General features: G+C 40.2%; 1 protein-coding gene across 1 annotated transcript; it reads left to right on the forward strand.

Annotated features, from left to right (window-relative positions):
- The first annotated feature begins 14612 nt into the window (after nucleotides 1-14612).
- LOC145550038 (uncharacterized) lies at nucleotides 14613-18461 on the forward strand. Its single transcript, XM_081603378.1, has 7 exons — nucleotides 14613-14970; nucleotides 15703-15791; nucleotides 16275-16392; nucleotides 16508-16715; nucleotides 16829-17000; nucleotides 17176-17303; nucleotides 17516-18461. Exons 4-7 carry the CDS (start codon nucleotides 16605-16607, stop codon nucleotides 17585-17587), a joined length of 483 nt encoding a protein of 160 aa, XP_081459504.1. The 5' UTR covers nucleotides 14613-14970; nucleotides 15703-15791; nucleotides 16275-16392; nucleotides 16508-16604; the 3' UTR covers nucleotides 17588-18461.
- The last annotated feature ends 4887 nt before the right edge of the window (nucleotides 18462-23348 follow it).

Raw genomic sequence — 23348 nt, forward strand, 5'->3', positions numbered from 1 at the left:
AAACCTTTAATAGTCATATGCCATGTGAAATAGAAATATGATGATATGATGTAGATATATAGCAATAGATATTTAAATCTTCATAACAGTATTTATATACGGTCTTTGAATGCAGGTCATCAGTGATAATTTAGGCACTTTGTCTTTTCGTTGCCTTGTCAATATTTGTAAAAACAAAAAAGAAAATATTCTACTAGTTTATAAAATGTATAACTATATACTCATAGAATGTACAAGCTTTTAATGACTTATTTGAATTGAGATGATTTGAAAATAATTACATTTAAAACGAAAAAACGAAAGAATACATTCAAATACTGTAGGTGTAATAAGGACTGTGCGTCATCTTCACCTGATTGGCTCAGCTAGTCATTGGTCACGTGATCCTCGAATGGCAAACTCAAAACCCGAATCCCACGTCACAGATTGACGTCAATGACCGCCTGAAACAGAGTCCTTGAATGTAGGTCTTCTGCGATCATTTGGTCACTAATCATTTTCTTTGTCTTGCAGGTAAATACTTAAAAAAACAAACAAACAAAAAACAAGCAAACAAAAAGCCATTAAAGATAGGTTATCCTTTCTTAATGGTCGAGCATCACAATGCAGGATGAATAGAGAATTTTACATTAAAAAAATGAAATCCTACATTCAAATACTGTACGTAATAATAAAGCCTGTGCGTCACTAGGACCTGATTGGCTCAGCTGTTCTTTGGTGACGTGATCCTCGAATGGCAAACTCAAACCCCGAATTCCACGTCACAGATTGACGTCAATGACCGCCTGAAACAGAGTCCTTGAATGTAGGTCTTCTGCGATCATTTGGTCACTAATCATTTTCTTTGTCTTGCAGGTAAATACTTAAAAAAACAACAAAAAAACAAACAAACAAAAAGCCATTAAAGATAGGTTATCCTTTCTTAATGGTCGAGCAACACAAAGAGGTTTCCTCTTTTGAACAAGTACAACGAACAGCTGGCTTCCCTAAAACTAACACACTGCGCTCCCCACAACAACCGGACAATTTTCTCGCTCTTCTTCCTCCCAGCGCCTACATGTTGTTCTCTACTGCCCCCTAGGGAAGAGAGGGGGCAGCAGAGAAAGACTGGGCCTGTAAGAGCAGGTTATTGTTTTTACTGACGCTAATCTGAGTCATGTGACTAAACCTTTAATAGTCATATGCCATGTGAAATAGAAATATGATGTAGATATATAGCAATAGATATTTAAATCTTCATCACAGTATTTATATACGGTCTTTGAATGCAGGTCATCAGTGATAATTTAGGCACTTAGTCAATATTTGTAAAAACAAAAAAGAAAATATTCTACTAGTTTATAAAATGTATAACTATATACTCATAGAATGTACAAGCTTTTAATGAGTTATTTGAATTGAGATGCTTTGAAAATAATTACATTTAAAACGAAAAAACGAAAGAATACATTCAAATACTGTAGGTGTAATAAGGACTGTGCGTCATCTTCACCTGATTGGCTCAGCTAGTCATTGGTGACGTGATCCTCGAATGGCAAACTCAAAACCCGAATCCCACGTCACAGATTGACGTCAATGACCGCCTGAAACAGAGTCCTTGAATGTAGGTCTTCTGCGACCATTTGGTCACTAATCATTTTCTTTGTCTTGCAGGTAAATACTTAAAAAAACAAAAAACAAACAAAAAAACAAACAAACAAAAATCCATTAAAGATAGGTTATCTTTTCTTAATGGTCGAGTATTACAATGCAGGATGAAAAGAGAATTTTACATTAAAAAATGAAATCCTCCATTCAAATACTGTACGTAATAAGGTCTGTGCGTCACTTGGACCTGATTGGCTCAGCTGTTCTTTGGTCACGTGATCCTCGAATGGCAAACTCAAACCCCGAATTCTACGTCACAGATTGACGTCAATGACCGCCTGAAACAGAGTCCTTGAATGTAGGTCTTCTGCGATCATTTGGTCACTAATCATTTTCTTTGTCTTGCAGGTAAATACTTAAAAAAACAAACAAAAAAAAAACAAGCAAACAAAAGCCATTAAAGATAGGTTATCCTTTCTTAATGGTCGAGCATCACAATGCAGGATGAAAAGAGAATTTTACATTAAAAAAATGAAATCCTACATTCAAATACTGTACGTAATAATAAAGCCTGTGCGTCACTTGGACCTGATTGGCTCAGCTGTTCTTTGGTGACGTGATCCTCGAATGGCAAACTCAAACCCCGAATTCCACGTCACAGATTGACGTCAATGACCGCCTGAAACAGAGTCCTTGAATGTAGGTCTTCTTCGATCATTTGGTCACTAATCATTTTCTTTGTCTTGCAGGTAAATACTTAAAAAAACAACAAAAAAACAAACAAACAAAAAGCCATTAAAGATAGGTTATCCTTTCTTAATGGTCGAGCATCACAAAGAGGTTTCCTCTTTTGAACAAGTACAACGAACAGCTGGCTTCCCTAAAACTAACACACTGCGCTCCCCACAACAACCGGACACTTTTCTCGCTTTTCTTCATCCCAGCGCCTACATGTTGTTCTCTACTGCCCCCTAGGGAAGAGAGGGGGCAGCAGAGAAAGACTGGGCCTGTAAGAGCAGGTTATTGTTTTTACTAACGCTAATCTGAGTCATGTGACTAAACCTTTAATAGTCATATGCCATGTGAAATAGAAATATGATGTAGATATATAGCAATAGATATTTAAATCTTCATCACAGTATTTATATACGGTCTTTGAATGCAGGTCATCAGTGATAATTTAGGCACTTTGTCTTTTCGTTGCCTTGTCAATATTTGTAAAAACAAAAAAGAAAATATTCTACTAGTTTATAAAATGTATAACTATATACTCATAGAATGTACAAGCTTTTAATGACTTATTTGAATTGAGATGCTTTGAAAATAATTACATTTAAAACGAAAAAACGAAAGAATACATTCAAATACTGTAGGTGTAATAAGGACTGTGCGTCATCTTCACCTGATTGGCTCAGCTAGTCATTGGTGACGTGATCCTCGAATGGCAAACTCAAAACCCGAATCCCACGTCACAGATTGACGTCAATGACCGCCTGAAACAGAGTCCTTGAATGTAGGTCTTCTGCGACCATTTGGTCACTAATCATTTTCTTTGTCTTGCAGGTAAATACTTTAAAAAACAAACAAAAAAAAAAACAAGCAAACAAAAGCCATTAAAGATAGGTTATCCTTTCTTAATGGTCGAGCATCACAATGCAGGATGAAAAGAGAATTTTACATTAAAAAAATGAAATCCTACATTCAAATACTGTACGTAATAATAAAGCCTGTGCGTCACTTGGACCTGATTGGCTCAGCTGTTCTTTGGTGACGTGATCCTCGAATGGCAAACTCAAACCCCGAATTCCACGTCACAGATTGACGTCAATGACCGCCTGAAACAGAGTCCTTGAATGTAGGTCTTCTGCGACCATTTGGTCACTAATCATTTTCTTTGTCTTGCAGGTAAATACTTAAAAAAACAACAAAAAAACAAACAAACAAAAAGCCATTAAAGATAGGTTATCCTTTCTTAATGGTCGAGCAACACAAAGAGGTTTCCTCTTTTGAACAAGTACAACGAACAGCTGGCTTCCCTAAAACTAACACACTGCGCTCCCCACAACAACCGGACAATTTTCTCGCTCTTCTTCCTCCCAGCGCCTACATGTTGTTCTCTACTGCCCCCTAGGGAAGAGAGGGGGCAGCAGAGAAAGACTGGGCCTGTAAGAGCAGGTTATTGTTTTTACTGACGCTAATCTGAGTCATGTGACTAAACCTTTAATAGTCATATGCCATGTGAAATAGAAATATGATGTAGATATATAGCAATAGATATTTAAATCTTCGTCACAGTATTTATATACGGTCTTTGAATGCAGGTCATCAGTGATAATTTAGGCACTTTGTCTTTTCGTTGCCTTGTCAATATTTGTAAAAACAAAAAAGAAAATATTCTACTAGTTTATAAAATGTATAACTATATACTCATAGAATGTACAAGCTTTTAATGACTTATTTGAATTGAGATGCTTTGAAAATAATTACATTTAAAACGAAAAAACGAAAGAATACATTCAAATACTGTAGGTGTAATAAGGACTGTGCGTCATCTTCACCTGATTGGCTCAGCTAGTCATTGGTGACGTGATCCTCGAATGGCAAACTCAAAACCCGAATCCCACGTCACAGATTGACGTCAATGACCGCCTGAAACAGAGTCCTTGAATGTAGGTCTTCTGCGACCATTTGGTCACTAATCATTTTCTTTGTCTTGCAGGTAAATACTTTAAAAAACAAACAAAAAAAAAAAACAAGCAAACAAAAGCCATTAAAGATAGGTTATCCTTTCTTAATGGTCGAGCATCACAATGCAGGATGAAAAGAGAATTTTACATTAAAAAAATGAAATCCTACATTCAAATACTGTACGTAATAATAAAGCCTGTGCGTCACTTGGACCTGATTGGCTCAGCTGTTCTTTGGTGACGTGATCCTCGAATGGCAAACTCAAACCCCGAATTCCACGTCACAGATTGACGTCAATGACCGCCTGAAACAGAGTCCTTGAATGTAGGTCTTCTGCGACCATTTGGTCACTAATCATTTTCTTTGTCTTGCAGGTAAATACTTAAAAAAACAAACAAGCAAACAAAAAGCCATTAAAGATAGGTTATCCTTTCTTAATGGTCGAGCAACACAAAGAGGTTTCCTCTTTTGAACAAGTACAACGAACAGCTGGCTTCCCTAAAACTAACACACTGCGCTCCCCACAACAACCGGACAATTTTCTCGCTCTTCTTCCTCCCAGCGCCTACATGTTGTTCTCTACTGCCCCCTAGGGAAGAGAGGGGGCAGCAGAGAAAGACTGGGCCTGTAAGAGCAGGTTATTGTTTTTACTGACGCTAATCTGAGTCATGTGACTAAACCTTTAATAGTCATATGCCATGTGAAATAGAAATATGATGTAGATATATAGCAATAGATATTTAAATCTTCGTCACAGTATTTATATACGGTCTTTGAATGCAGGTCATCAGTGATAATTTAGGCACTTTGTCTTTTCGTTGCCTTGTCAATATTTGTAAAAACAAAAAAGAAAATATTCTACTAGTTTATAAAATGTATAACTATATACTCATAGAATGTACAAGCTTTTAATGACTTATTTGAATTGAGATGCTTTGAAAATAATTACATTTAAAACGAAAAAACGAAAGAATACATTCAAATACTGTAGGTGTAATAAGGACTGTGCGTCATCTTCACCTGATTGGCTCAGCTAGTCATTGGTGACGTGATCCTCGAATGGCAAACTCAAAACCCGAATCCCACGTCACAGATTGACGTCAATGACCGCCTGAAACAGAGTCCTTGAATGTAGGTCTTCTGCGACCATTTGGTCACTAATCATTTTCTTTGTCTTGCAGGTAAATACTTAAAAAAACAAACAAACGAAAAACAAGCAAACAAAAGCCATTAAAGATAGGTTATCCTTTCTTAATGGTCGAGCATCACAATGCAGGATGAATAGAGAATTTTACATTAAAAAAATGAAATCCTACATTCAAATACTGTACGTAATAATAAAGCCTGTGCGTCACTAGGACCTGATTGGCTCAGCTGTTCTTTGGTGACGTGATCCTCGAATGGCAAACTCAAACCCCGAATTCCACGTCACAGATTGACGTCAATGACCGCCTGAAACAGAGTCCTTGAATGTAGGTCTTCTGCGACCATTTGGTCACTAATCATTTTCTTTGTCTTGCAGGTAAATACTTAAAAAAACAACAAAAAAACAAACAAACAAAAAGCCATTAAAGATAGGTTATCCTTTCTTAATGGTCGAGCATCACAAAGAGGTTTCCTCTTTTGAACAAGTACAACGAACAGCTGGCTTCCCTAAAACTAACACACTGCGCTCCCCACAACAACCGGACACTTTTCTCGCTTTTCTTCATCCCAGCGCCTACATGTTGTTCTCTACTGCCCCCTAGGGAAGAGAGGGGGCAGCAGAGAAAGACTGGGCCTGTAAGAGCAGGTTATTGTTTTTACTAACGCTAATCTGAGTCATGTGACTAAACCTTTAATAGTCATATGCCATGTGAAATAGAAATATGATGTAGATATATAGCAATAGATATTTAAATCTTCATCACAGTATTTATATACGGTCTTTGAATGCAGGTCATCAGTGATAATTTAGGCACTTTGTCTTTTCGTTGCCTTGTCAATATTTGTAAAAACAAAAAAGAAAATATTCTACTAGTTTATAAAATGTATAACTATATACTCATAGAATGTACAAGCTTTTAATGACTTATTTGAATTGAGATGCTTTGAAAATAATTACATTTAAAACGAAAAAACGAAAGAATACATTCAAATACTGTAGGTGTAATAAGGACTGTGCGTCATCTTCACCTGATTGGCTCAGCTAGTCATTGGTCACGTGATCCTCGAATGGCAAACTCAAAACCCGAATCCCACGTCACAGATTGACGTCAATGACCGCCTGAAACAGAGTCCTTGAATGTAGGTCTTCTGCGACCATTTGGTCACTAATCATTTAGTGACCAAATGGTCACTAAATGGTTATCCTTTCTTAATGGTCGAGTATCACAATGCAGGATGAAAAGAGAATTTTACATTAAAAAAATGAAATCCTCCATTCAAATACTGTACGTAATAAGGTATGTGCGTCACTTGGACCTGATTGGCTCAGCTGTTCTTTGGTCACGTGGTCCTCGAATGGCAAACTCAAAACCCGAATCCCACGTCACAGATTGACGTCAATGACCGCCTGAAACAGAGTCCTTGAATGTAGGTCTTCTGCAACCATTTGGTCACTAATCATTTTCTTTGTCTTGCAGGTAAATACTTAAAAAAACAAACAAACGAAAAACAAGCAAACAAAAAGCCATTAAAGATAGTGTCATGAAGCGGTGGTTTTCGGTGAGGGAAGAACGCAGGCAGGAACCAGGATGTAGCGAAAAATGATGAATTTAATGACAAAGTACTCTCACAAGGAACAACAGGGAAACAGCACGAGGAAAACTGATAGCACGGAGAAGGTGACATCAATAGACGTATCAATTGACAAGGAAATGACTAGGACTACAACTATCGACAAGGACCCGACGAAGAACACAGACAACAGGGGAGACTAAATACACACGGGGCAATCACGGGAACGAGACACACCTGGGAGACAATCAACGGGGAAAGACGCAGAGACAGGACTAACAGGGAACAGAATCACACAGAAACTAGAAAATAAACACATAGAAAACACGGATCATGACAGTACCCCCTCCTCAAGGGGCGACTACCAGGCGCCCAACAAGAAAAAGTCCAACAAACAAAAAACAACCCAACAGGGTGGGCGGAGGGGCGACGGCAGGAGGGCCAGAGTCCAGAAAACAAACCAGATCCCAACAGGGTGGGCGGAGGGGCGACGGTAGGAGGGCCAGAGTCCAGAAAACAAAAAAAACAAATCCAAAACGAAATAAGCACCGCAAAACCCTCCGGGGGCCGACCACGGCACAGGAGGCAGACCTCTCGTGGGAGGTCCGGCGGGCGGCGACGCAGGAGGCGGAGCTTGAGCCGCGGCGGGCGGCGACGCAGGAGGCGGAGCTTGAGCCGCGGCGGGCGGCGACGCAGGAGGCGGAGCTTGAGCCGCGGTGGGCGGCGACGCTGGAGGCGGAGCTTGAGCCGCGGAGGGCGGCGACGCTGGAGGCGGGGCTTGAGCCGCGGTGGGCGGCGACGCTGGAGGCGGAGCTTGAGCCGCGGTGGGCCGGTCGGAGCGCCGGCTGCTGCAGGCGCTGGAGACTGGGGTTCGGGCGGAGCAGAGGCCGTGGGCTCGGGCGGAGCAGAGGCCGTGGGCTCGGGCGGAGCAGAGGCCGTGGGCTCGGGCGGAGCAGAGGCCGGGGAACCGGCAGGACGGCCGGGCGGAGCAGAGGCCGGGGAACCGGCAGGACGGCCGGGCGGAGCAGAGGCCGGGGAACCGGCAGGACGGCCGGGCGGAGCAGAGGCCGGGGAACCGGCAGGACGGCCGGGCGGAGCAGAGGCCGGGGAACCGGCAGGACGGCCGGGCGGAGCAGAGGCCGGGAAACCGGCAGGACGGCCGGGCGGAGCAGAGGCCGGGAAACCGGCAGGACGGCCGGGCGGAGCAGAGGCCGGGAAACCGGCAGGACGGCCGGGCGGAGTCTCGGGCGGAGCGCCGGGGAGCTGCGCACCGGCAGCGGACTCGGGGAGCTCTGGCGGAGCGCCGGCTGCTGCAGGCGCTGGGAGCTCGGGCGGAGCGCCGGCTGCTGCAGGCGCTGGAGACTGGGGCTCGGGCGGAGCCGAGGCCGTGGAACCGGCAGGAAGGCCGGCTGGAGTCTCGGGAGGTGCACCGGGGAGCTGCGCACCGGCAGCGGACTCGGGGAGCTCTGGCGGAGCGCCGGCTGCTGCGGGAGCCGGGAGCTCGGGCGGAGCGCCGGCTGCTGCGGGAGCTGGGGACTCTGGAGGGACACTAGGGGACTCTGGAGGGACACTAGGGGACTCTGGAGGGACACTAGGGGACTCTGGAGGGACACTAGGGGACTCTGGAGGGACACTAGGGGACTCTGGAGGGACACTAGGGGACTCTGGAGGGACACTAGGGGACTCTGGAGGGACAGGCGGCTGCACGCCGGCAGCGGGTGCAGGAAGCTCGGGGAGCTGCACGCCGGCAGCGGGTGCAGGAAGCTCGGGGAGCTGCACGCCGGCAGCGGGTGCAGGAAGCTCGGGGAGCTGCACGCCGGCAGCGGGTGCAGGAAGCTCGGGGAGCTGCACGCCGGCAGCGGGTGCAGGAAGCTCGGGGAGCTGCACGCCGGCAGCGGGTGCAGGAAGCTCGGGGAGCTGCACGCCGGCAGCGGGCGCAGGAGACTCGGGGAGCTCCACGCCGGCAGCGGGCGCAGGAGACTCGGGGAGCTCCACGCCGGCAGCGGGCGCAGGAGACTCGGGGAGCTGCACGCCGGCAGCGGGCACGGGAAACACCGGAGGCCAGGCTGCGGCGGTTGGAGACGTGCAGGCTGTGGCAGTTGGAGGAGCTGGGTGGGCTGGCTTGGATCTTGCAGCCAGCACCGCCTTTGCTGTCTGCAGCTCCAATTCTACCTCCTTGAAAAAATCCTCCAAGCCCAACCGAGGAAGGAGCGAGGTCCACCTGTCCAGCTGGATCGCCATACGTGTGGCGGCGTTGAGGCGGCTGAACGGTGAATACGGTTTCGCTAACTCCACGTCGTATCTCCTGATCTCCCTCAACAGGGAACGACGGTCTGCTGGGTCCATGATGTGATGGTAGCGTTCCTCACCGTTACTGGTCGGGTCCTTCTGTCATGAAGCGGTGGTTTTCGGTGAGGGAAGAACGCAGGCAGGAACCAGGATGTAGCGAAAAATGATGAATTTAATGACAAAGTACTCTCACAAGGAACAACAGGGAAACAGCACGAGGAAAACTGATAGCACGGAGAAGGTGACATCAATAGACGTATCAATTGACAAGGAAATGACTAGGACTACAACTATCGACAAGGACCCGACGAAGAACACAGACAACAGGGGAGACTAAATACACACGGGGCAATCACGGGAACGAGACACACCTGGGAGACAATCAACGGGGAAAGACGCAGAGACAGGACTAACAGGGAACAGAATCACACAGAAACTAGAAAATAAACACATAGAAAACACGGATCATGACAGATAGGTTATCCTTTCTTAATGGTCGAGCATCACAATGCAGGATGAATAGAGAATTTTACATTAAAAAAATGAAATCCTACATTCAAATACTGTACGTAATAATAAAGCCTGTGCGTCACTAGGACCTGATTGGCTCAGCTGTTCTTTGGTGACGTGATCCTCGAATGGCAAACTCAAACCCCGAATTCCACGTCACAGATTGACGTCAATGACCGCCTGAAACAGAGTCCTTGAATGTAGGTCTTCTGCGATCATTTGGTCACTAATCATTTTCTTTGTCTTGCAGGTAAATACTTAAAAAAACAACAAAAAAAACAAACAAACAAAAAGCCATTAAAGATAGGTTATCCTTTCTTAATGGTCGAGCATCACAAAGAGGTTTCCTCTTTTGAACAAGTACAACGAACAGCTGGCTTCCCTAAAACTAACACACTGCGCTCCCCACAACAACCGGACAATTTTCTCGCTCTTCTTCCTCCCAGCGCCTACATGTTGTTCTCTACTGCCCCTAGGGAAGAGAGGGGGCAGCAGAGAAAGACTGGGCCTGTAAGAGCAGGTTATTGTTTTTACTGACGCTAATCTGAGTCATGTGACTAAACCTTTAATAGTCATATGCCATGTGAAATAGAAATATGATGTAGATATATAGCAATAGATATTTAAATCTTCATCACAGTATTTATATACGGTCTTTGAATGCAGGTCATCAGTGATAATTTAGGCACTTTGTCTTTTCGTTGCCTTGTCAATATTTGTAAAAACAAAAAAGAAAATATTCTACTAGTTTATAAAATGTATAACTATATACTCATAGAATGTACAAGCTTTTAATGACTTATTTGAATTGAGATGCTTTGAAAATAATTACATTTAAAACGAAAAAACGAAAGAATACATTCAAATACTGTAGGTGTAATAAGGACTGTGCGTCATCTTCACCTGATTGGCTCAGCTAGTCATTGGTCACGTGATCCTCGAATGGCAAACTCAAAACCCGAATCCCACGTCACAGATTGACGTCAATGACCGCCTGAAACAGAGTCCTTGAATGTAGGTCTTCTGCGACCATTTGGTCACTAATCATTTTCTTTGTCTTGCAGGTAAATACTTAAAAAAACAAACAAAAAAAAAACAAGCAAACAAAAAGCCATTAAAGATAGGTTATCCTTTCTTAATGGTCGAGCATCACAATGCAGGATGAAAAGAGAATTTTACATTAAAAAAATGAAATCCTACATTCAAATACTGTACGTAATAATAAAGCCTGTGCGTCACTTGGACCTGATTGGCTCAGCTGTTCTTTGGTGACGTGATCCTCGAATGGCAAACTCAAAACCCGAATCCCACGTCACAGATTGACGTCAATGACCGCCTGAAACAGAGTCCTTGAATGTAGGTCTTCTGCGACCATTTGGTCACTAATCATTTTCTTTGTCTTGCAGGTAAATACTTAAAAAAACAAAAAACAAACAAAAAAACAAACAAACAAAAATCCATTAAAGATAGGTTATCTTTTCTTAATGTTCGAGTATTACAATGCAGGATGAAAAGAGAATTTTACATTAAAAAAATAAAATCCTCCATTCAAATACTGTACGTAATAAGGTCTGTGCGTCACTTGGACCTGATTGGCTCAGCTGTTCTTTGGTGACGTTATCCTCGAATGGCAAACTCAAAACCCGAATCCCACGTCACAGATTGACGTCAATGACCGCCTGAAAGAGAGTCCTTGAATGTAGGTCTTCTGCGACCATTTGGTCACTAATCATTTTCTTTGTCTTGCAGGTAAATACTTTAAAAAAAAACAAAAAAAAAAACAAGCAAACAAAAGCCATTAAAGATAGGTTATCCTTTCTTAATGGTCGAGCATCACAATGCAGGATGAAAAGAGAATTTTACATTAAAAAAATGAAATCCTACATTCAAATACTGTACGTAATAATAAAGCCTGTGCGTCACTTGGACCTGATTGGCTCAGCTGTTCTTTGGTGACGTGATCCTCGAATGGCAAACTCAAACCCCGAATTCCACGTCACAGATTGACGTCAATGACCGCCTGAAACAGAGTCCTTGAATGTAGGTCTTCTTCGACCATTTGGTCACTAATCATTTTCTTTGTCTTGCAGGTAAATACTTAAAAAAACAACAAAAAAACAAACAAACAAAAAGCCATTAAAGATAGGTTATCCTTTCTTAATGGTCGAGCAACACAAAGAGGTTTCCTCTTTTGAACAAGTACAACGAACAGCTGGCTTCCCTAAAACTAACACACTGCGCTCCCCACAACAACCGGACACTTTTCTCGCTCTTCTTCCTCCCAGCGCCTACATGTTGTTCTCTACTGCCCCCTAGGGAAGAGAGGGGGCAGCAGAGAACGACTGGGCCTGTAAGAGCAGGTTATTGTTTTTACTAACGCTAATCTGAGTCATGTGACTAAACCTTTAATAGTCATATGCCATGTGAAATAGAAATATGATGTAGATATATAGCAATAGATATTTAAATCTTCATAACAGTATTTATATACGGTCTTTGAATGCAGGTCATCAGTGATAATTTAGGCACTTTGTCTTTTCGTTGCCTTGTCAATATTTGTAAAAACAAAAAAGAAAATATTCTACTAGTTTATAAAATGTATAACTATATACTCATAGAATGTACAAGCTTTTAATGACTTATTTGAATTGAGATGATTTGAAAATAATTACATTTAAAACGAAAAAACGAAAGAATACATTCAAATACTGTAGGTGTAATAAGGACTGTGCGTCATCTTCACCTGATTGGCTCAGCTAGTCATTGGTCACGTGATCCTCGAATGGCAAACTCAAAACCCGAATCCCACGTCACAGATTGACGTCAATGACCGCCTGAAACAGAGTCCTTGAATGTAGGTCTTCTGCGACCATTTGGTCACTAATCATTTTCTTTGTCTTGCAGGTAAATACTTAAAAAAACAAAAAACAAACAAAAAAACAAACAAACAAAAATCCATTAAAGATAGGTTATCTTTTCTTAATGGTCGAGTATTACAATGCAGGATGAAAAGAGAATTTTACATTAAAAAAATGAAATCCTACATTCAAATACTGTACGTAATAAGGTCTGTGCGTCACTTGGACCTGATTGGCTCAGCTGTTCTTTGGTGACGTTATCCTCGAATGGCAAACTCAAAACCCGAATCCCACGTCACAGATTGACGTCAATGACCGCCTGAAAGAGAGTCCTTGAATGTAGGTCTTCTGCGACCATTTGGTCACTAATCATTTTCTTTGTCTTGCAGGTAAATACTTAAAAAAACAAACAAAAAAAAAAACAAGCAAACAAAAGCCATTAAAGATAGGTTATCCTTTCTTAATGGTCGAGCATCACAATGCAGGATGAAAAGAGAATTTTACATTAAAAAAATGAAATCCTACATTCAAATACTGTACGTAATAATAAAGCCTGTGCGTCACTTGGACCTGATTGGCTCAGCTGTTCTTTGGTGACGTGATCCTCGAATGGCAAACTCAAACCCCGAATTCCACGTCACAGATTGACGTCAATGACCGCCTGAAACAGAGTCCTTGAATGTAGGTCTTCTTCGATCATTTGGTCACTAATCATTTTCTTTGTCTTGCAGGTAAATACTTAAAAAAACAACAAAAAAACAAACAAACAAAAAGCCATTAAAGATAGGTTATCCTTTCTTAATGGTCGAGCAACACAAAGAGGTTTCCTCTTTTGAACAAGTACAACGAACAGCTGGCTTCCCTAAAACTAACACACTGCGCTCCCCACAACAACCGGACACTTTTCTCGCTTTTCTTCCTCCCAGCGCCTACATGTTGTTCTCTACTGCCCCCTAGGGAAGAGAGGGGGCAGCAGAGAAAGACTGGGCCTGTAAGAGCAGGTTATTGTTTTTACTAACGCTAATCTGAGTCATGTGACTAAACCTTTAATAGTCATATGCCATGTGAAATAGAAATATGATGTAGATATATAGCAATAGATATTTAAATCTTCATAACAGTATTTATATACGGTCTTTGAATGCAGGTCATCAGTGATAATTTAGGCACTTTGTCTTTTCGTTGCCTTGTCAATATTTGTAAAAACAAAAAAGAAAATATTCTACTAGTTTATAAAATGTATAACTATATACTCATAGAATGTACAAGCTTTTAATGACTTATTTGAATTGAGATGCTTTGAAAATAATTAAATTTAAAACGAAAAAACGAAAGAATACATTCAAATACTGTAGGTGTAATAAGGACTGTGCGTCATCTTCACCTGATTGGCTCAGCTAGTCATTGGTGACGTGATCCTCGAATGGCAAACTCAAAACCCGAATCCCACGTCACAGATTGACGTCAATGACCGCCTGAAACAGAGTCCTTGAATGTAGGTCTTCTGCGACCATTTGGTCACTAATCATTTTCTTTGTCTTGCAGGTAAATACTTAAAAAAACAAACAAACAAAAAACAAGCAAACAAAAAGCCATTAAAGATAGGTTATCCTTTCTTAATGGTCGAGCATCACAATGCAGGATGAAAAGAGAATTTTACATTAAAAAAATGAAATCCTACATTCAAATACTGTACGTAATAATAAAGCCTGTGCGTCACTTGGACCTGATTGGCTCAGCTGTTCTTTGGTGACGTGATCCTCGAATGGCAAACTCAAACCCCGAATTCCACGTCACAGATTGACGTCAATGACCGCCTGAAACAGAGTCCTTGAATGTAGGTCTTCTTCGTTCATTTGGTCACTAATCATTTTCTTTGTCTTGTAGGTAAATACTTAAAAAAACAACAAAAAAACAAACAAACAAAAAGCCATTAAAGATAGGTTATCCTTTCTTAATGGTCGAGCATCACAAAGAGGTCATCAGTGATAATTTAGGCACTTTGTCTTTTCGTTGCCTTGTCAATATTTGTAAAAACAAAAAAGAAAATATTCTACTAGTTTATAAAATTTAACTATATACACAGGAAAAATAGGAGAGTAATTTTTTCGGAGTTAACATTATTTTCATCTGAAAGTGTCATTTTTATACATTATAGAGTGAAATCATTTCAATTGGTCAATAGAGTCGGAACAAAACAACAGAGTAAATCATATCGGAGTAAAACAAGAACACGCCCACTGAAGTTTCTTAAGTTTCGTTTCTTCCACCATCTTGTTATCCCGCATTGGAACGGAGGCGACGGTTAGCTGTGTGCCAGGTAAGTCCCCAAATGGGTTGTACATATATTTTACGTGGGGTTTTATGATTTATTTTTATTATTAAGACTAATTATCTCTAGTGGAAAGATGACGTGCTGCTGTGTGGTCGTGGGGGAAGAAGGGGTGCAGCGAATAATTAACATGGTTGGCTAACTAGTTAGCATGTGTGCTTCAGCTAACTTAATTTAGCAGTTTACAACATTGTAAGTAGAAAAAAAAACATCAATGTTGTTCAATGCTACGTCCAATTTTTAATTTTCACAAGTCAAGGCTGTCGCTATTTTTAAGCTGAGGAACCGAGTTTAAAAGAGGAGTTAGCCGTACAGTCGAAGCTGGCTCTGCTAGCATGTGGAGCCAGGGTTCCGCCCAGAAAATGGCGCGAGAGGACTATGCTAGTAACTTTTCTTGAACGTAGAGCAGTGATAAATAAAAACAGGATTAAAGTTGTGCTTTGTAAACAAACTATGCAAGTTGTCAGTAAAACATTTTTGACTGACTATTTTGTCTATAAACCCCGTTTACATCGAATTGTATGGAGCTGATATGTTTTTTTCCGTTTTAGCTGTGGTGATTGGCTAAATTCAAGTAAAGAGCCTAGCCCCATTAAGGATAGTTGTTAGCCACCCAGTGCTTTTTCCCCATGATTGTTTCAACCTTTTATCTTAATTTTTTATTCACTTTGATAAGTATGTTTATATGATAATTGAAAAATATGTTTTTACATAATGCAGGATGCAAGCTGTGCGTGTCAAATACAGGGATCGACAGAATTACATCTGTTTTGAAGGACAACTGTCTTACAGTTCGTTTTTGGAATGTGGTGAGTGAAAACAAAACAAATTTATAGCATTTTCACATATTAGGTTTATCTAAGATGTTTTGGGAATGGTGCCAAAATGGGTGCTTTACCAACTTTTCAGATTTATTTATTTTTTTACTTAATTTTACTTTTTATGTCTTGTTATTTACATATGTTCAAATATAGAATAAATAAATGATTTGCTATGTTCACAGCTGCAAAAAAGTTCAGCATTGGCTATGGTTTGAGTAGAACTGAAAAAGGTTTCTCTTTTGCATGCCCTGCATTTGTGCCACTTGTTTTTAACTTTCCCATTTTTAAACCTTTGTAGAGTCCATTGTTCCAGTGTTGGGCTACTGCAGCTTGAAGAATAAACATTGTGAATAGATTTTATCTATGTAATTCAAACAATGTGAACTAAAATCTGTAAATCACAGCTTCTAGCATTCACAGCTGTCTTTGCTTTCACAGCTTTAAAAACATTTATCATTCACTTACTTTTAGGAGCATCATTACGATGCAGAAGATGGGAGTGGGTATCTGGCTTGTAGACTGAAGTTTGTCCAGAGAGAAGCTTCTAATGGACAAAAGAAGGTCCCCAGACTGTCACAAACCCAAACAGGTATGTGTATTTATACTTGTACAATTCTCATCCTGCAACCAAACCGCACAATAAGTTCCCTAGCCTTATTTATTAAATCCTAAAATGGAGTGTCATATTCCTATAATTTTTTTAGGGGGACCAACAACTGACGGGGACTGTTTGAGAGAAGAAGACTGCCTTATGACAGATAGCTTGTGTTCTGAGACCATTGCGCTGATGAAGGAACTGTTATGAGGAAGATGAAACAGACTTTCAACTATCGCCAGAAGATGATTGATGACCCAGTGAAGTCATGTAGTATCTTTTTGGACTTCCCAAGATTCCTGGACATAGGAGGATTGGTATGTTTATCTTCACTTCAGCTTAACCTACCTTTAACAAAGTTTAAGTTAAGGTGGATGTGAGAAAGTTTAACAAAATGATTTTTAAAACCTTCACTTCATCTATTCTCCAGGTTGAGCAAGATTTTACATTGATGTTTGGGGAAACCATCGCTGCAAAGTTCCTGGAGAAGTGGCCCACTGTCTACAAGCAGAAAGTCCTTGAACAAAGCCGTGGTCTCACACAGTCTGAAGACCTTCAGAACCTTCTTCACAATGCTGAAGGCACAACAGAACTGGAAAATGGTAAATTGAACTGGATTATAAAGAAAGTGTTTAATGTTACAGAATTTTATGTAAATTGATTCAATATAAGTGCACCTCCTCCTGCCGTCACTGTTTGGTAAGCTCACTCGAAGTGTTAACACTGTTGCAAATAAGATGTTTTGGTAGCTTATGTTTATTTTACTTTTTCTTCCAGGATGGGACAGTGACATGTCATCCATTTTGATCCTTGTGCACCTCCTGCCACCGTCACCTCACGGCCGCAAGAGACCAGGAAAACTCTCAGCCAGACGAGCCAGTCAACATCTTGTGAAGTTTGTCAAGGTAAGGTTACAGTAAAGGGAACATTTATGTTGATCAAAATTCTCTTTTCTTCACTTATTTTTATTTAATTTATTTGTCTTTCTTGTGAAGTTGGTCTTAAATTTCATTTCAAGTGACCTTAAAGAGGTCCTGAAAAGTAATTTGCCTTATCTATGAGAACCCTGTCTTCTTTCAAGCCCAAGACTAATCGTGTTTTATTCTGTTTTTTTCAGAGACAGGAACCAGCATCCAGGAGCACCTTGATGGCATCGCAGAAAGGCGTCAACCGTACCTGCTTGCAGTAGGGACTCAGAGGAGCGTGATTCACAAGTACTTCATTGTGTTTGACAAACATGCCATACCTTGTAAATCACCAGGCTCACTGCCTGTTTTGATGAGCTTTTTAAAGCTCACTTTGTGTTAGGCACTTCAAATGACCATGATCTGGTCAATGTGTACAATTTTCTGCACACCGCCATTTATGAGATGGATGTTGAGACAACCAAAGTGAATCCTAAGGTTGCAGAGTTGAGGGCTCGGATGCTGTGTTAAATTGTTGTTTTGCTATGATTGTTTCAGTATTAAGTTGAGTTGGAATGTTCTGTTTCATTTGTAAGAAGTACCAGGCAAATGTTCTCTGACCAAGCACTTAAAAGTGATCCACGGACTTTGCCCTGGTAAGACACTTCATCTTAAATGTGGTCAGGCAGGTTGTGCTCAAGTTTATGGCACGTTTTCTGGGTTCAGAAAGCATCTTAATAAAGCACATGATAAACACACTTCTAATCCTGGTGAAGGCCCATCTACAACTGAAGAGACATTTGAAAGTCAAGATTTTCCCTCTGAGTGTTGCTTCTGATACAGTCCTGCTTCAGAAATATCTTGTCTAGTTGTGCAACAGCAGTTGCTGAACTTAAAGTGGCAGGTGTAAGTGAAAGAGCAATTAACTCTTTGGTCATTTCCCTGGAAGAAATAGTTAATGATCTTCAAAATCAAGCAAAAGAATCTGAGAAGCAGTATTTCTTTACAAGAACTTGTCAAAAGTGACATTGAGTGCAAAATTGATAAATGTTTTGAGAAAATGGAAAATCCTTTGTGTCCTACAGTCATGAAGATGCAAATGTTTATACTATTCAAAACTGTTTTTTGTGAACAATAAAAATGGCTGTTCAAATACTGCTTTCTGGTCTATGCATTGTATTCTTACAAACTGCTGTGTATAATAGCTGTAAAACAATTGCTTAGTGAGTGAAATAAAGTTAAAGTTGGTTCTATTTTAGAATGTAATTTAATGTTTAACTGCACAATATGGAATAAAATTCAATTAGGAGAAAAATTTTATACTACTAAGAGCACAATTTGACACTAGATGGAATAAAATGTATTCCATTTTGTGTAAAATTTCCTTTTGGTCAGACTAAAAGTTATCTCTACTTGGAGTAGAATGCAATTCTATTTAGAGTAAATTATATTCCACTTAGAGTTAAAATACGGTGGAGTAGTTTTTCTTTTAAACAACTTAGAGTAAATTCTCTTGGCAGTAATTAAAATTTTTGCACTAAATTTAGTTGATTTTACTCTGTAATTTCAACTCTTCCATAAGAGTAAATTTTACTCTATTTAGACTGGGACCAAATGTCTTTTTTAGAGTAAAATTTTTTTCAAATTGAGTAAATTTTACTTTGGAAATGTTACTGTGTACTCATAATGTACAAGCTTTTAATGACTTATTTGAATTCAGATGCTTTGAAAATAATTACATTTAAAACGAAAGAATACATTCAAATACTGTAGGTGTAATAAGGACTGTGCGTCATCTTCACCTGATTGACTCAGCTAGTCATTGGTCACGTGATCCTCGAATGGCAAACTCAAAACCCGAATCCCACGTCACAGATTGACGTCAATGACCGCCTGAAACAGAGTCCTTGAATGTAGGTCTTCTGCGACCATTTGGTCACTAATCATTTTCTTTGTCTTGCAGGTAAATACTTAAAAAAACAAACAAAAAAAAAAACCAAGCAAACAAAAGCCATTAAAGATAGGTTATCCTTTCTTAATGGTCGAGCATCACAATGCAGGATGAAAAGAGAATTTTACATTAAAAAAATGAAATCCTACATTCAAATACTGTACGTAATAATAAAGCCTGTGCGTCACTTGGACCTGATTGGCTCAGCTGTTCTTTGGTGACGTGATCCTCGAATGGCAAACTCAAACCCCGAATTCCACGTCACAGATTGACGTCAATGACCGCCTGAAACAGAGTCCTTGAATGTAGGTCTTCTGCGATCATTTGGTCACTAATCATTTTCTTTGTCTTGCAGGTAAATACTTTAAAAAACAACAAAAAAACAAACAAAAAGCCATTAAAGATAGGTTATCCTTTCTTAATGGTCGAGCAACACAAAGAGGTTTCCTCTTTTGAACAAGTACAACGAACAGCTGGCTTCCCTAAAACTAACACACTGCGCTCCCCACAACAACCGGACAATTTTCTCGCTCTTCTTCCTCCCAGCGCCTACATGTTGTTCTCTACTGCCCCCTAGGGAAGAGAGGGGGCAGCAGAGAAAGACTGGGCCTGTAAGAGCAGGTTATTGTTTTTACTGACGCTAATCTGAGTCATGTGACTAAACCTTTAATAGTCATATGCCATGTGAAATAGAAATATGATGTAGATATATAGCAATAGATATTTAAATCTTCATCACAGTATTTATATACGGTCTTTGAATGCAGGTCATCAGTGATAATTTAGGCACTTTGTCTTTTCGTTGCCTTGTCAATATTTGTAAAAACAAAAAAGAAAATATTCTACTAGTTTATAAAATGTATAACTATATACTCATAGAATGTACAAGCTTTTAATGACTTATTTGAATTGAGATGCTTTGAAAATAATTACATTTAAAACGAAAAAACGAAAGAATACATTCAAATACTGTAGGTGTAATAAGGACTGTGCGTCATCTTCACCTGATTGGCTCAGCTAGTCATTGGTCACGTGATCCTCGAATGGCAAACTCAAAACCCGAATCCCACGTCACAGATTGACGTCAATGACCGCCTGAAACAGAGTCCTTGAATGTAGGTCTTCTGCGACCATTTGGTCACTAATCATTTTCTTTGTCTTGCAGGTAAATACTTAAAAAAACAAACAAACAAAAACCAAGCAAACAAAAAGCCATTAAAGATAGGTTATCTTTTCTTAATGGTCGAGCATCACAATGCAGGATGAAAAGAGAATTTTACATTAAAAAAATGAAATCCTCCATTCAAATACTGTACGTAATAAGGTCTGTGCGTCACTTGGACCTGATTGGCTCAGCTGTTCTTTGGTGACGTGATCCTCGAATGGCAAACTCAAACCCCGAATTCCACGTCACAGATTGACGTCAATGACCGCCTGAAACAGAGTCCTTGAATGTAGGTCTTCTGCGACCATTTGGTCACTAATCATTTTCTTTGTCTTGCAGGTAAATACTTAAAAAAACAACAAAAAAACAAACAAACAAAAAGCCATTAAAGATAGGTTATCCTTTCTTAATGGTCGAGCATCACAAAGAGGTTTCCTCTTTTGAACAAGTACAACGAACAGCTGGCTTCCCTAAAACTAACACACTGCGCTCCCCACAACAACCGGACAATTTTCTCGCTCTTCTTCCTCCCAGCGCCTACATGTTGTTCTCTACTGCCCCCTAGGGAAGAGAGGGGGCAGCAGAGAAAGACTGGGCCTGTAAGAGCAGGTTATTGTTTTTACTGACGCTAATCTGAGTCATGTGACTAAACCTTTAATAGTCATATGCCATGTGAAATAGAAATATGATGTAGATATATAGCAATAGATATTTAAATCTTCGTCACAGTATTTATATACGGTCTTTGAATGCAGGTCATCAGTGATAATTTAGGCACTTTGTCTTTTCGTTGCCTTGTCAATATTTGTAAAAACAAAAAAGAAAATATTCTACTAGTTTATAAAATGTATAACTATATACTCATAGAATGTACAAGCTTTTAATGACTTATTTGAATTGAGATGCTTTGAAAATAATTACATTTAAAACGAAAAAACGAAAGAATACATTCAAATACTGTAGGTGTAATAAGGTCTGTGCGTCACTTGGACCTGATTGGCTCAGCTGTTCTTTGGTGACGTTATCCTCGAATGGCAAACTCAAAACCCGAATCCCACGTCACGTCACAGATTGACGTCAATGACCGCCTGAAACAGAGTCCTTGAATGTAGGTCTTCTGCGACCATTTGGTCACTAATCATTTTCTTTGTCTTGCAGGTAAATACTTAAAAAAACAAACAAAAAAACAAACAAACAAAAATCCATTAAAGATAGGTTATCTTTTCTTAATGGTCGAGTATTACAATGCAGGATGAAAAGAGAATTTTACATTAAAAAAATGAAATCCTCCATTCAAATACTGTACGTAATAAGGTCTGTGCGTCACTTGGACCTGATTGGCTCAGCTGTTCTTTGGTGACGTTATCCTCGAATGGCAAACTCAAAACCCGAATCCCACGTCACAGATTGACGTCAATGACCGCCTGAAACAGAGTCCTTGAATGTAGGTCTTCTGCGACCATTTGGTCACTAATCATTTTCTTTGTCTTGCAGGTAAATACTTAAAAAAACAACAAAAAAACAAACAAACAAAAAGCCATTAAAGATAGGTTATCCTTTCTTAATGGTCGAGCATCACAATGCAGGATGAATAGAGAATTTTACATTAAAAAAATGAAATCCTACATTCAAATACTGTACGTAATAATAAAGCCTGTGCGTCACTAGGACCTGATTGGCTCAGCTGTTCTTTGGTGACGTGATCCTCGAATGGCAAACTCAAACCCCGAATTCCACGTCACAGATTGACGTCAATGACCGCCTGAAACAGAGTCCTTGAATGTAGGTCTTCTGCGATCATTTGGTCACTAATCATTTTCTTTGTCTTGCAGGTAAATACTTAAAAAAACAACAAAAAAACAAACAAACAAAAAGCCATTAAAGATAGGTTATCCTTTCTTAATGGTCGAGCAACACAAAGAGGTTTCCTCTTTAGAACAAGTACAACGAACAGCTGGCTTCCCTAAAACTAACACACTGCGCTCCCCACAACAACCGGACAATTTTCTCGCTCTTCTTCCTCCCAGCGCCTACATGTTGTTCTCTACTGCCCCTAGGGAAGAGAGGGGGCAGCAGAGAAAGACTGGGCCTGTAAGAGCAGGTTATTGTTTTTACTGACGCTAATCTGAGTCATGTGACTAAACCTTTAATAGTCATATGCCATGTGAAATAGAAATATGATGTAGATATATAGCAATAGATATTTAAATCTTCGTCACAGTATTTATATACGGTCTTTGAATGCAGGTCATCAGTGATAATTTAGGCACTTTGTCTTTTCGTTGCCTTGTCAATATTTGTAAAAACAAAAAAGAAAATATTCTACTAGTTTATAAAATGTATAACTATATACTCATAGAATGTACAAGCTTTTAATGACTTATTTGAATTGAGATGCTTTGAAAATAATTACATTTAAAACGAAAAAACGAAAGAATACATTCAAATACTGTAGGTGTAATAAGGACTGTGCGTCATCTTCACCTGATTGGCTCAGCTAGTCATTGGTCACGTGATCCTCGAATGGCAAACTCAAAACCCGAATCCCACGTCACAGATTGACGTCAATGACCGCCTGAAACAGAGTCCTTGAATGTAGGTCTTCTGCGACCATTTGGTCACTAATCATTTTCTTTGTCTTGCAGGTAAATACTTAAAAAAACAGACAAACAAAAAGCCATTAAAGATAGGTTATCTTTTCTTAATGGTCGAGTATTACAATGCAGGATGAAAAGAGAATTTTACATTAAAAAAATGAAATCCTCCATTCAAATACTGTACGTAATAAGGTCTGTGCGTCACTTGGACCTGATTGGCTCAGCTGTTCTTTGGTGACGTGATCCTCGAATGGCAAACTCAAAACCCGAATTCCACGTCACAGATTGACGTCAATGACCGCCTGAAACAGAGTCCTTGAATGTAGGTCTTC

The sequence above is a fragment of the Poecilia reticulata genome, chromosome 22 (assembly GCF_904066995.2).
Source record: "Poecilia reticulata chromosome 22, P_reticulata-male-v2, whole genome shotgun sequence".
Classification (NCBI taxonomy): Eukaryota; Metazoa; Chordata; class Actinopteri; order Cyprinodontiformes; family Poeciliidae; genus Poecilia; species Poecilia reticulata.